Here is a 12,436-nt window from a genome sequence, read left to right on the forward strand (position 1 = left end):
TCAGTTAAGTATTTTTATTGATTTACTTGATTTGGGGGGGGGCAGTCCCCTGGCTACGCTCATGTTGGGGGGGCGAGCCTCAGTTAAGTATTTTTATTGATTTACTTGATTTGGGGGGGGCAGCCCCCTTGGCTACGCTCATGTTGGGGGGGCGAGCCTCAGTTAAGTATTTTTATTGATTTACTTGATTTGGGGGGGGCAGCCCCCTTGGCTACGCTCATGTTGGGGGGGCGAGCCTCAGTTAAGTATTTTTATTGATTTACTTGATTTGGGGGGGCAGCCCCCTTGGCTATGCTCATGTTGGGGGGGCGAGCCTCAGTTAAGTATTTTTATTGATTTACTTGATTTGGGGGGGCAGCCCCCTTGGCCACGCTCATGTGGGGGGGGGCGAGCCTCAGTTAAGTATTTTTATTGATTTACTTGATTTGGGGGGGCAGCCCCCTTGGCTACGCTCATGTTGGGGGGGAGCCTCAATTAAGTGTTTTTATTGATTTACTTGATTTGGGGGGGCAGCCCCCTTGGCCATGCTCATGTTGGGGGGGAGCCTCAATTAAGTGTTTTTATTCATTTACTTGATTTGGGGGGGCAGCCCCCTTGGCTACGCTCATGTTGGGGGGGCGAGCCTCAGTTAAGTATTTTTATTCATTTACTTGATTTGGGGGGGCAGCCCCCTTGGCCACGCTCATGTGGGGGGGGGCGAGCCTCAGTTAAGTATTTTTATTGATTTACTTGATTTGGGGGGGCAGCCCCCTTGGCTACGCTCATGTTGGGGGGGCGAGCCTCAGTTAAGTATTTTTATTCATTTACTTGATTTGGGGGGGCAGCCCCCTTGGCCACGCTCATGTGGGGGGGGGCGAGCCTCAGTTAAGTATTTTTATTGATTTACTTGATTTGGGGGGGCAGCCCCCTTGGCTACGCTCATGTTGGGGGGGAGCCTCAATTAAGTGTTTTTATTGATTTACTTGATTTGGGGGGGCAGCCCCCTTGGCCATGCTCATGTTGGGGGGGAGCCTCAATTAAGTGTTTTTATTCATTTACTTGATTTGGGGGGGCAGCCCCCTTGGCTACGCTCATGTTGGGGGGGCGAGCCTCAGTTAAGTATTTTTATTCATTTACTTGATTTGGGGGGGCAGCCCCCTTGGCCACGCTCATGTGGGGGGGGGCGAGCCTCAGTTAAGTATTTTTATTGATTTACTTGATTTGGGGGGGCAGCCCCCTTGGCTACGCTCATGTTGGGGGGGCGAGCCTCAGTTAAGTATTTTTATTCATTTACTTGATTTGGGGGGGCAGCCCCCTTGGCCACGCTCATGTGGGGGGGGGCGAGCCTCAGTTAAGTATTTTTATTGATTTACTTGATTTGGGGGGGCAGCCCCCTTGGCTACGCTCATGTTGGGGGGGAGCCTCAATTAAGTGTTTTTATTGATTTACTTGATTTGGGGGGGCAGCCCCCTTGGCCATGCTCATGTTGGGGGGGAGCCTCAATTAAGTGTTTTTATTCATTTACTTGATTTGGGGGGGCAGCCCCCTTGGCTACGCTCATGTTGGGGGGGCGAGCCTCAGTTAAGTATTTTTATTCATTTACTTGATTTGGGGGGGCAGCCCCCTTGGCTACGCTCATGTTGGGGGGGCGAGCCTCAGTTAAGTATTTTTATTCATTTACTTGATTTGGGGGGGCAGCCCCCTTGGCTACGCTCATGTTGGGGGGGCGAGCCTCAGTTAAGTATTTTTATTGATTTACTTGATTTGGGGGGGCAGCCCCCTTGGCTACGCTCATGTTGGGGGGGCGAGCCTCAGTTAAGTATTTTTATTGATTTACTTGATTTGGGGGGGCAGCCCCCTTGGCCATGCTCATGTTGGGGGGGCGAGCCTCAGTTAAGTATTTTTATTGATTTACTTGATTTGGGGGGGCAGCCCCCTTGGCTACGCTCATGTTGGGGGGGCGAGCCTCAGTTAAGTATTTTTATTGATTTACTTGATTTGGGGGGGCAGCCCCCTTGGCTACGCTCATGTTGGGGGGGAGCCTCAATTAAGTGTTTTTATTGATTTACCTTACTTGGGGGGGCAAGCTACTTGTCCACGCTTATGTTGGGGGGGGAGCCTCAGTTAAGTATTTTTATTGATTTACTTGATTTGGGGGGGCAGCCCCCTTGGCTACGCTCATGTTGGGGGGAGCCTCAATTAAGTGTTTTTATTGATTTACTTGATTTGGGGGGGCAGCCCCCTTGGCCACGCTCATGTTGGGGGGGGGCGAGCCTCAGTTAAGTATTTTTATTGATTTACTTGATTTGGGGGGGCAGCCCCCTTGGCTACGCTCATGTTGGGGGGGGCGAGCCTCAGTTAAGTATTTTTATTGATTTACTTGATTTGGGGGGGCAGCCCCCTTGGCTACGCTCATGTTGGGGGGGGAGCCTCAGTTAAGTATTTTTATTCATTTACTTGATTTGGGGGGGCAGCCCCCTTGGCCATGCTCATATTGGGGGGGCGAGCCTCAGTTAAGTATTTTTATTGATTTACTTGATTTGGGGGGGCAGCCCCCTTGGCCACGCTCATGTTGGGGGGGAGCCTCAATTAAGTGTTTTTATTGATTTACTTGATTTGGGGGGGCAGCCCCCTTGGCCATGCTCATATTGGGAGGGTGAGCCTCAGTTAAGTATTTTTATTGATTTACTTGATTTGGGGGGGCAGCCCCCTTGGCCATGCTCATGTTGGGGGGGGGAGCCTCAATTAAGTGTTTTTATTGATTTACTTGACTTGGGGGGGGCAAGCTACTTGCCCACGCTCATGTTGGGGGGGGCGAGCCTCAGTTAAGTATTTTTATTGATTTACTTGATTTGGGGGGGGGCAGCCCCCTTGTCCACGCCCATGCGGGCTGATGCTCTGATCTGGTAGACAATATTGTTACTGGCCCCCCATTCTCCGAGCAGCGAGAGCCTCCAGGGTTTCCTGTTCTTACCCAGGTTTAGTTTCCTTGGAATGAAGGCCAGCGGAGACTGTTATGTCTTTAGGATATATAGGTTTATTTACACGTGTATTACACGTGTATCAATCGGTCCTGTGAAATAATATAATAACCTGCTGTTTATCTCGCTGCTCCCCCAGTTGTTCTGGATTTGACTGGCCCACATGAGACCCATGGCTCTTGGAGGGCTTCGGTCACTTTGCCATGTTTGTATGACCCATCTCCTGACTTCCTGGAACAAAGTGTTGTTTGGAGGCAGCGGGATCATCACAATAGAGCCATCTTTCACCGGGATAATGACTCAGGGGACCAAACACCTGTGGCACATTTCAGAGACCGACTCACCGTTCCTAAGCAACCCCTGGGAGATGTCTCCCTCCTGATCCACGATCTCAACATGGCAGATAGAGGGCGATATGCCTGTGAAGTAACCTTCCTGACCAAAAACAATACCAGGGTAACAATATCAAGGATCATCATACTGAAGGTTAAAAAAGGTAACGTGCATTAATATGCTGAGAAGGCTGCATGGTTAAAAATGCAATATATGTGTGTATATATATATTTAAGTTGCATAGTATCATTTTCTATTTTGTTTATTCAGAGAATGTGTGGTTTGCTTTTTATTAAAGATTCTCAAGCAGGATTTTAAAAATATGAAGAAAGAAGAAATATACCTTTGCTTTCACCATTCAGGTGCTCAGCTGCTTCTTTGCAAGGTGCCTTGGTGACAGATGGGACTGGCTTTAAAAGAGGATTAGGCAAATTCAGGGGGGAGAGGGCTATCAATGGCTACTAGCTACAATGCTCAGCTCTGCCTTCTCAGTTGGAGGCAGCAATGCTCCTTTCTGATATCCAGTTGCTGGAAACCACAGGAGGGGTGAGTACTGTTGTGCTTGGACCCTACTTGCAGGTTTCTCAGAAGAGGCATCTGTTTGGCCACTGTGAGAACAGGATGCTGGACTAGATGGGCCTAATCCAGAAGGGCTCTTCTTATGTTCTAAATGGAGGGAGGGGACAGGTCCCCAAGCTTTTTATCAATTGTGAAAAGAGGTAGAACCTTGAGGATCACAGTCTCCTTGAACCTTACAGTTCCAAAGTATCTTCAGTCATCTTCCTTTACTTTCCTCGCATTCTATGTCTGCTTGAGCTGTGCAAGCACCAAATTTGCTGCAGGTGTTTGATAAGTATGTTTTGCTTCCCAGTTCCAGTGGCCAAGCCTGTCATTAAGGCCACCAACAATGATGAGACAAGCTTGCCTGGCGTGATGAGGTTCAACCTGTCTTGCTTGACCAGCGGCTCTCCGCCCATCACTTACCGCTGGTTCAAACAAGTGGAAGGAAGCAATGCAACCCTTGTGAGCAAGGAAGCCGTACTTGCCTTTGACCGGCTGGAGGCATCGGATGCTGGCAGATACTACTGTGAAGTTGAAAACAGGGTCAGCAAGCAGATCCAGCAGAGTAGAGCTATTCGGATAAACGTGCAAAGTAAGAGCATCCAACAGCCTCTGCTATGCAACGATCCACAATGTAGCTCCAGAGTGATTTAGTTTTAGGAAACCCAATTCATTCATTTATTCAAATAATAATAATATTTAATTAAAAATGCAATAAAATGGCTACATACAAATTCAAGAAAACCAGAATACAGCACAAAGCAATACACAGTGTAACAATAGCCTCTCCAAAGCAGCTACCGCCCGCCCCCCGCCCCCCCCCCCCGCAATTTATAACAATCAGTTTTGTCCAGGCTTGGCCTCTGTGTTAAGAGCTCCAGTATCTGAAATTCTTTGCATGAAATAGATTTTGTTCTATTTTATTTGACAAATTTTATAAACTACATTTTAAAAACATATCAGAGCAGTGTACAATAATCAAATCCACAGTACACAATAAAACAATGTGTTCTGCTCCCTAGTTTCCCTTAGGCATCTGTTTGGCCACTGTGAAAACAGGGTGAACTGGATGGGCCATTGGCCTGATTCAGCAGGATCTTCTTACGTTCTTACTTTCTTAACATAAAATTCAGTTCAGAAAGATCAATAAGGCAGAAGGCTACAATCCTGTATCTAAAAAACAAAGGACAAGTGTGAATTGGGAGCCCACAGCATTTTAACTCTTACCTGCCCATTAAGTTCCTAGGGAAGCCCCAAGTCACAGCTTTGGGTCTAGCATACAGCAGACACATCCCTGCTTCTGCAGCTTCCAAGATCAGCCAAAACTCTCTCTCACACAGAGTTCCCCATCTTTGATTGATATGGCATCCCACCAGGTGATGTGGAAAAAAGCCTACCCACTTGTCTCTATGGCAGCCTCCTACAACATGTAAATGGCAGTACTTAACTGGCCAGCCAAGGCCATTACCTTAACAGAAAGACTAGTTTGATTGGTTCAGCAGGTTTCCTGTCCTAGATTTGCACTCTACACATACACAGGATTGCAGGTTTGGAAGGGACCCACAGGTATCATCCGGACTGACACACACACCCCACCCCCCAAAAAACAACCCTTTGCAGTATGTTAGCTGCTCTGTAAAACACTAGTTACATTGATGGTGCAGGATACATATTATGTGCAGGAATAAAAGCTGTGGAATACAAACAGTTATTAAGCACTATCTAGTGATTATCAGAATCTTACATGCAAAAAAGAACTGATCTGTTCTTCAGAAAAGGAGAGTGATGGAGAGAGAAAAATGCATTCCTGCTTTTGCTTGCAGGTTCTGCAGTGCCATCTACTTTGGGGCCTAGTACTGAGTTCGCAATGAGCACCACAGCTGTGGCAGGTAAGCTGTCGCGGAGGCGGAGGCCCAATCTAGACAGCAAAGGGGTGTGCGGATGAGGGGTGCCAAAACCTTCCCAGTGCCTTGCAATGCCACACCACAGCACTTCCCAGGACATGGTTTTCTCCCAGCTGAGTCCTGCTGAGAGAACAGTGGCCCTGGGGGACAAGAGTGCATGTGGGGAAGGCACAGTATGGGGACTTGCAACTTGACGTATCTCTAACATTCTCACAGATGCCACAAGCACGGCTTGGATGGTTTTCGGAGGAAGAACTACATCTGGCAGCTTCAACTCAAGGGAGCTCACCGTGGCAAAACGTGAGGAACATTAGTGTTGCCTTCCTGTTGTTTTAGACTGCTGGAGGAGGACATGTGCAATGCGGCAACTCTTTAGGTTTATTGGGAAAGCTCTGGGGTTCACTGCAAAAAATTCTCTGCTCAGGGGCCTTTCCAGGCAATGTCAGAATCCTTCTCAATGGCTCTAGTCACCCTTTCCTTCTCTCTGAGTGCCAAGCACCCAGAAGTCTGCTTCTGTCCCTAAGGCTCCTTCGCAAACTAGGAGACCGTGTTGGCAGTGGGGCCTTGGCTACACCCCCTGGGTTGGCCCTTGAGCATAGATGTACTGATAAAGTAGCTGGATACCACCCCTGGTTGCAAGTGACAGGTAAAGTTTACCTCATTACAGGGGCTAGCATTTTCAGCTCCAAAAACTAGCCTAGCTGTATAGTACCGTGGGGCTTTCATTGCCTCTTTAGGACTCGACTTGAGGAAGAGGATACTCTCACTAGCAGCCAGGAATGTATTTCTGCACCCACAGAAGCACAAGCGTCATTTCCTCCAGAGCAGACACACTGACATGGGTCGACCTGAATTAGTCCTGTTCATGCCTTTCAGTGAGTCTTCTCTGAATAGGGCTAACATGGAATACAAATGTACTAGTAACTGGTGTATCCTGGCTCAAAGATGTGTTCCAAAAAAGATCAGCTTCCTAAGTGGCCTACATATACCTTGACTGCTGCTGGGAGTTCCCAGTTTTGAGGAACATTTGTGCACTGTCATTTCCAGAGGGAGAGGGAGAATTTAGATTTTTATTTCATTTAGGACTCATCCAGACTTAACTTTCGCCCTGCACTTTCTAGGCACAGGTCCATGGTTTCCTGGTTTGTGTTTGAACATGTGTGTGTGGGGGGGTTGTTTTTGGTGCCCTACCGCTTCCCACAGGAAAACCCGATATTTACTGCTGAATTGGAGCAAACAGCTATTCAGATTTCCTGCAGGTTACTGCTTGCTCCAATTCAGTGGTAAAGAGCTGGTTTTCATGGAGAAAGTGTTGGAGGCAAAAAGAAGAAGAAGACCCTGTCCGACATGAGCCTGTTTCTGAAGGTCACCCCAGTTGACACCCCAGCAGAAGTACCTGACATCTCAACCCTAAAGTCTTTTGTGTGGCTCCGGAGATGAAATTCGCCCTGCGAATACACTGGGGTGGGGTGGGGAATTCTAACAGCTGCTGCATAGATTCTCCTCCAGCCTTGCTTCAGTTGCTCTTTGGGTGAAAGCCGGTCTCCTTTCTGCTGACGCAGTATCTTTGCCTTGATTTGCAGGTCCAGCTACAACACCAGCAACTACGACAGCAACTACTACTGGAAAGCCTTTACCAAAGCCTACTGGTAAAGACAGCACTTGATAGCAAAATTAAGGAAAAGGAGGAAGTGAAGTTGCCTGTGTGGCAGGCTTGAAGGTGGCAGAATTCAGGCTGCAAGTTGGAAGTGCCATTTTTGAATGCGTCCCCCATTAGTGGCGGGGGGGGGGCGGACTTGCTAAAAATATTTTGGTTTTTTTAACCAAACCCCTTACATACTAGGGAGTACAGGAAAGTTAGGCTCCAACCCTTTGCCTGCCACTTTTCAGGATACTTTTAACATGGGAAAGGATTTAAAATGTTTTGATTCCCCTTCAAGCTGAAGTCCTGTGGCCTATTCTCAGAACTAGGGATTGGGAAGAATTTAAATTTAGTTCACATTTAAAGGCAGTTGTATCAAATCCACACTTTTCAAAACAGTGTGAGAACCTAAACAATGTCACCCTACAAAATTCACCCTTTTCTGAATTTTGCAGTGTAGTTTTCCAAGCAGTGTTTACAAAAATGTATATATTTGGGGAACATGTGCATTAAAATGAACATATCAGTATGAATAGACATACAAATATGTAAATCTCATCCTTTGCTGTGTTGTCCTAGGGTCCAAGATGTCAACTTTCGCCATCATCATGCTTGTTCTGCTCAGCTTTGTTCTCACTGGTATTCTTACGTGTATTGTCTGCTACAGAATACATGGAACTGGTGAGTGAGTTAGATTTCACTCAGAAAACAATGGCTTCTCTGATTTGACAGAGTGAAATGATATATGAAGAACTGGAGGGAGGGACTCTGCTGCATTAGTCCTCAGCACCAGGATAGGTGGACCAGGGTGAAGGATTTAGGAACCCTATCTATGGAACTAGTGAACTGCAGGTAGTTCTGAGCATAACTTTGTACGTCCCTCCCGAAGCTATGTGCTTGGTGGAAAAGGACGACCATGCCTGACAGAAAGAGTGTTTATAGGCCGTTTTGCCTAAGAGCTGCACCAGTGCCCTCCTGCCACATACAGCACAGAGTTGCACAGCAGCTGTATGTGTTTTCCCCTTGTTGGGATTAGGGTATAAGCTGCACTTCTATTGTTCATCTGATATTGCTTGTTACATTTTTAACAAAAGCTGTTTGCAGTTTTGAAATGATTGTACTTTTCTGGAGGGACATTTGCTCATAAAGTTCTGCTGTTTGTTTTTTGTATTTCAGGTGACGGCTTTCCAATTTCATAGTAAGTGATTATCTGATTATCTAGGGGTTGTAGAACTGACATGTTTGGGCTGGCAGCATATTAGAAAGATGAATATGAATAAGTGAAAAGGACCTGAAATATAAATGCTACAGTGCATATGTGTTGTGGTAGGAGGAGAGTGAATGAGAAGTAGGTCTCATCCGGAATGGCCAGATTCAGGGCTGGATTATCCAAAAAGATGTGGTTAGGGCACTAGCAAAGCAGGGGTACCCAAAAAGTGACCATTTTGTTTGTGTGTGTGTTTTTGGGAGGGGAATGACCTTTGATATTTTAAAGAAAAAGTATTGAGGTGGTCATGGGAAAAATCAGAACTTTGCTAGTCTTCCTTACACTCTACTCGTACTCTTCTTGATTTTTCTTTTCTCTTTTTTATTTTGAACTTATTTTGAACTACATATTGGGGAGAGCACCATAATCTTTTCAGTGCTCAGGGCCTCTGGCAGTCCTAATCCAGCCTCAGCCAGATGTCACCAGTGGGCTCAGCAGGTCCCCTGCTTTTGCAAAGGACATAAACTATTGGATCAGATATTTGGGCTAAAATCTAGGAACTCTTTAAAACAAGAGTAGACACTTCCAGCAAATCAGGCCTTGCTCAGTGGCTTGACAAGCTCCCTGATTCGTGTTTTTTTGGCAGTGGCATAAGTTCCGCTACCACTAGAAAAATAAAAGTGTGCAAAATGACAGCAAGAACCACACAACTCCATACAGCAAGTGAGCCTCCTATCTCCTTAGAAAACATGGATAGAATAGTGGTATGTTGTGAGTGGAAAGTGGCCAAATGTTAATCTTTGCACTTGTTTAAAAGTTGAAGCATGGATTTCAGAAGCAGACTGTGCACATTGGAAAGGCTGAAACAGGACATAGGAAGCTGTGCAAAGAGACCATCTAACTGCAGAAATGCCAATCTGTCTTTGAAGTTCCAGCCCTCCAAAGTACTTCGTTTTCTTCCCTTACGCCTATTGCAAGCCCTGGGACTATTGACCTGATTCTCACCTTTTACTTTCTGTTTCAGCTTCTGTATTACCAGAGGCACAGATGAAGACAACGATGATGACAACACAGGTGGAAGTGATGGGGACAACCCACATGACCTAGGAAGAAACAACAGGTGTGCATGTTCGTATGAGTACGAGTTACTGAACGGCAGTGCTGACAACAGCCGCGTCCTGGCACCTATACTAGGCCTTGAGGAAGAGGCGATAGAACTCAAGACAGTCAATATGTATGAGGCCCTGGTTAATGAGTCAGATTCTGACATTGAAGTGCTAGATGCCCACCTGTGAGGCGCCTTCCTTTTTCTTTTTTGCATTGATGAGAGCCAGAGTGGTGTATTGGTTAAGAGTGGTAGACTTGTAATCTGGTGAACCGGATTCATGTCTCCTCTCTCCACATGCAGCTGTTGGGTAACCTTAGGCTAGTCACACTTCTTTGAAGTCTCTCAGCCCCACTTACCTCACAGAGTATTTGTTAAAACAAAAAAATTTTTTCCTTCCAGTAGCACCTTAAAGACCAACTAAGTTAGTTCTTGGTATGAGCTTTCGTGTGCATGCACACTTCTTCAGATACACTGAAACAGGAGTATTTGTTGTGAGGGAAGAAGGGATAGGAGAATGTTAGCCACTTTGAGACTCCTTCGGGTAGTGATAAAGTGGGATATCAAATCCAAACTCTTCTTCTTCTCCTCCTCAACCCAGCCATTGTCAGGCTATTTTCCATATTGTTTCTAGAGGTAAAATTGTGCCACCAATATGGCAAAGAGGCCATACATCTTGACTTTTGCTGACACAGCCGGGATGCAATAAGAAAACGGATGCGAATTGAGAATTAGCAATTAAAAAAAGCTCAACAACGTTGCACAAAAATTGACCAAAGCTCAAAATTGATTCAATTTTTGAAAGATGGCAACCCTAGTTAAGTAGGGTGGAGTGTGGATCACAAAAGCAATGGCTTATGTTCAAGTGTGCCTCAGGAATGCATTGTCAGTTCTCTGCCTCAGAACTGCACTGTATAAGGTGGAGGATAATCAGATTTTTTTATATGCTAGTGGTGGCAGCAGCGGTGGTGGTGGTGGTGGTGGTGGTGGTGGTAGTGGGTGTTGTGTTGTTGTTCTTGTTGTTGTTCTTGTTGTTGTTCTTGTTGTGGTTGTGGTTGTGCTTGTAGTTGTTGTTGTTATTATTATTAAATTTATTAGTGATATTTTCTTTGCCAAAGCAGCTCATGTTCATTTCATTCAGTATTGCTGGTCTGGAAGACAATCAGACTGGTGCCTGTGTTGCTTTTTTAAAGGTTTGTGTCATTTACATCAATGGTCCTCAACCTTTTTGAGTCCATGGCTCCCTTGACCAACTACATTCTTTCTGCGGCTCCCCTGTGGGGCTCAGGAGCCCACTTATTTCACCCCTTTCCTGCAGAGCCAGCAGCCTCTCACCCCTCCCTTGTGGAGGGTTCCCTCAACCTCCTCTCCTTTCCCCTCTCCTTGGGAGTCTTCCAGGCAGCCGCTCCTACCTCCTCTAGTCTCTGAGCTGCCCCCACCCCCACCCCAAAGAGAGGTGCCACCTCACACCGCCCCACAAGGGCCTGAGAAGAGGATGCCCCCAGCCTCAGTGGCCCAATGGAGATTGGCCAAAGGTGAACATGAGGCCAGCACCAGGGGCAGCAATGGGCGCTGCTTGCCCTGCATGGCAGAAAGGCTTCCCTTCAGCACTGGGCACTCAGCTTCCAGGCAGGCTTCGCACACAGCAAGTACAAGAAAGTCCAGTGCAGCACCTGCCTGAACTGGCTGGCTGGGCTCCCTCGCCCACTTGCTTGTGTACACCGCTCCTGGCAGCCAGCACCCCCTGGCCAGCCCCAGAGGCACCATTCGCCTGGGGAGTTTGTAGCCAGGGCTGCTGCAGCAAACAGCTGTGCAAGCCTTTGGGAGGCAGAGATGTGAGAGGGCATCAGAGGAGGGAGGGAAGGAAAGAGGGACGGAGGCCAGGGTTGCCCGCAGCACCCCTGACCATCATTCAAAGCACCCCGGGGTACCACGGCACACTCATTGAAAATCATTGATCCAAGCTATTTCATAATTCTCCCTTAGCTACACTTGGTGGGTGGGCTGTTCTTCTCTTGCATTGCCGTCACTTATAGATCTTATATTGTAAAGAGGCAATGCATGAGTTCCACTTGGAGGAGGGAGGATTACAATTCTTCTATCTATCTATTTGTGTGACAGAATGTTGGACTAGGACACTGGAGAGGCCACGGTTAAAATCCCTACCGGGCCTTGAAGCTCAAATGGGTGCCACAGGCCAGTCAAAGACCCTCAGCCAAACCTACTTCACAGTACTGTGAGGATGAAACGGCGTGAGGGTGAAGTGTGTACGTCGTCTTGAGCTCCTCGGAGAAAATATATGTAACATGAATGCAGAAAAAAAAACCAAAAAAATAAATAAAATTTGTTAAATTCACTGTTTGCCGTATTTATATTGTGGTTCCCTATGCCCTTAAATTTGACCAAACTGTGGGAGGCAGTGGAAGACAGGAGTGCCTGGCGTGCTCTGGTCCATGGGGTCACGAAGAGTCGGACAAGACTGAACGACTAAACAACAACAACAACCACAACAACAACAATAACAACATGCCCTTAAACTACAAAGCTTTAGATATGCTAAAGAGAGATGCCTTTGCTCAGCCTGACAGGACCCCCAACCCTGAACTCACAAGGGGGGGGGACAAACCCATCTCATTTTCCTTGTTTTGGGTTTTCCTTAATGCCCTCTATTAGTTTTCCCTCCCTGAATTCTTTTGCAGTATTGCTGTCATCCAGCAATGGGCC

At 46.8% G+C, this 12,436-nt stretch overlaps 1 protein-coding gene across 4 annotated transcripts in view; it reads left to right on the forward strand.

Moving 5' to 3' along the window:
- VSIG4 (V-set and immunoglobulin domain containing 4) overlaps positions 1–12,068 on the forward strand; it is a 37,290-nt gene extending 25,222 nt beyond the window's left edge. For 2 of the 4 annotated variants that reach the window (XM_083596463.1, XM_083596464.1), the window contains 8 exons: positions 3,100–3,456; positions 4,165–4,446; positions 5,678–5,743; positions 5,975–6,058; positions 7,342–7,407; positions 7,980–8,081; positions 8,577–8,598; positions 9,632–10,082. In XM_083596463.1, coding sequence (XP_083452589.1) covers positions 3,100–3,456; positions 4,165–4,446; positions 5,678–5,743; positions 5,975–6,058; positions 7,342–7,407; positions 7,980–8,081; positions 8,577–8,598; positions 9,632–9,902 — 1,250 coding nt within the window. In that variant the 3' untranslated portion in view covers positions 9,903–10,082. Of the gene's footprint in view, positions 1–3,099; positions 3,457–4,164; positions 4,447–5,677; positions 5,744–5,974; positions 6,059–7,341; positions 7,408–7,979; positions 8,082–8,576; positions 8,599–9,631; positions 10,083–10,195 lie in introns of those variants that run through there. The other 2 variants (XM_083596466.1, XM_083596465.1) reach the window with 2 other exon arrangements.
- Positions 12,069–12,436: the final 368 nt, after the last annotated feature.

The sequence above is a fragment of the Podarcis filfolensis genome, assembly GCF_964270895.1.
Source record: "Podarcis filfolensis genome assembly, chromosome: Z".
Classification (NCBI taxonomy): Eukaryota; Metazoa; Chordata; class Lepidosauria; order Squamata; family Lacertidae; genus Podarcis; species Podarcis filfolensis.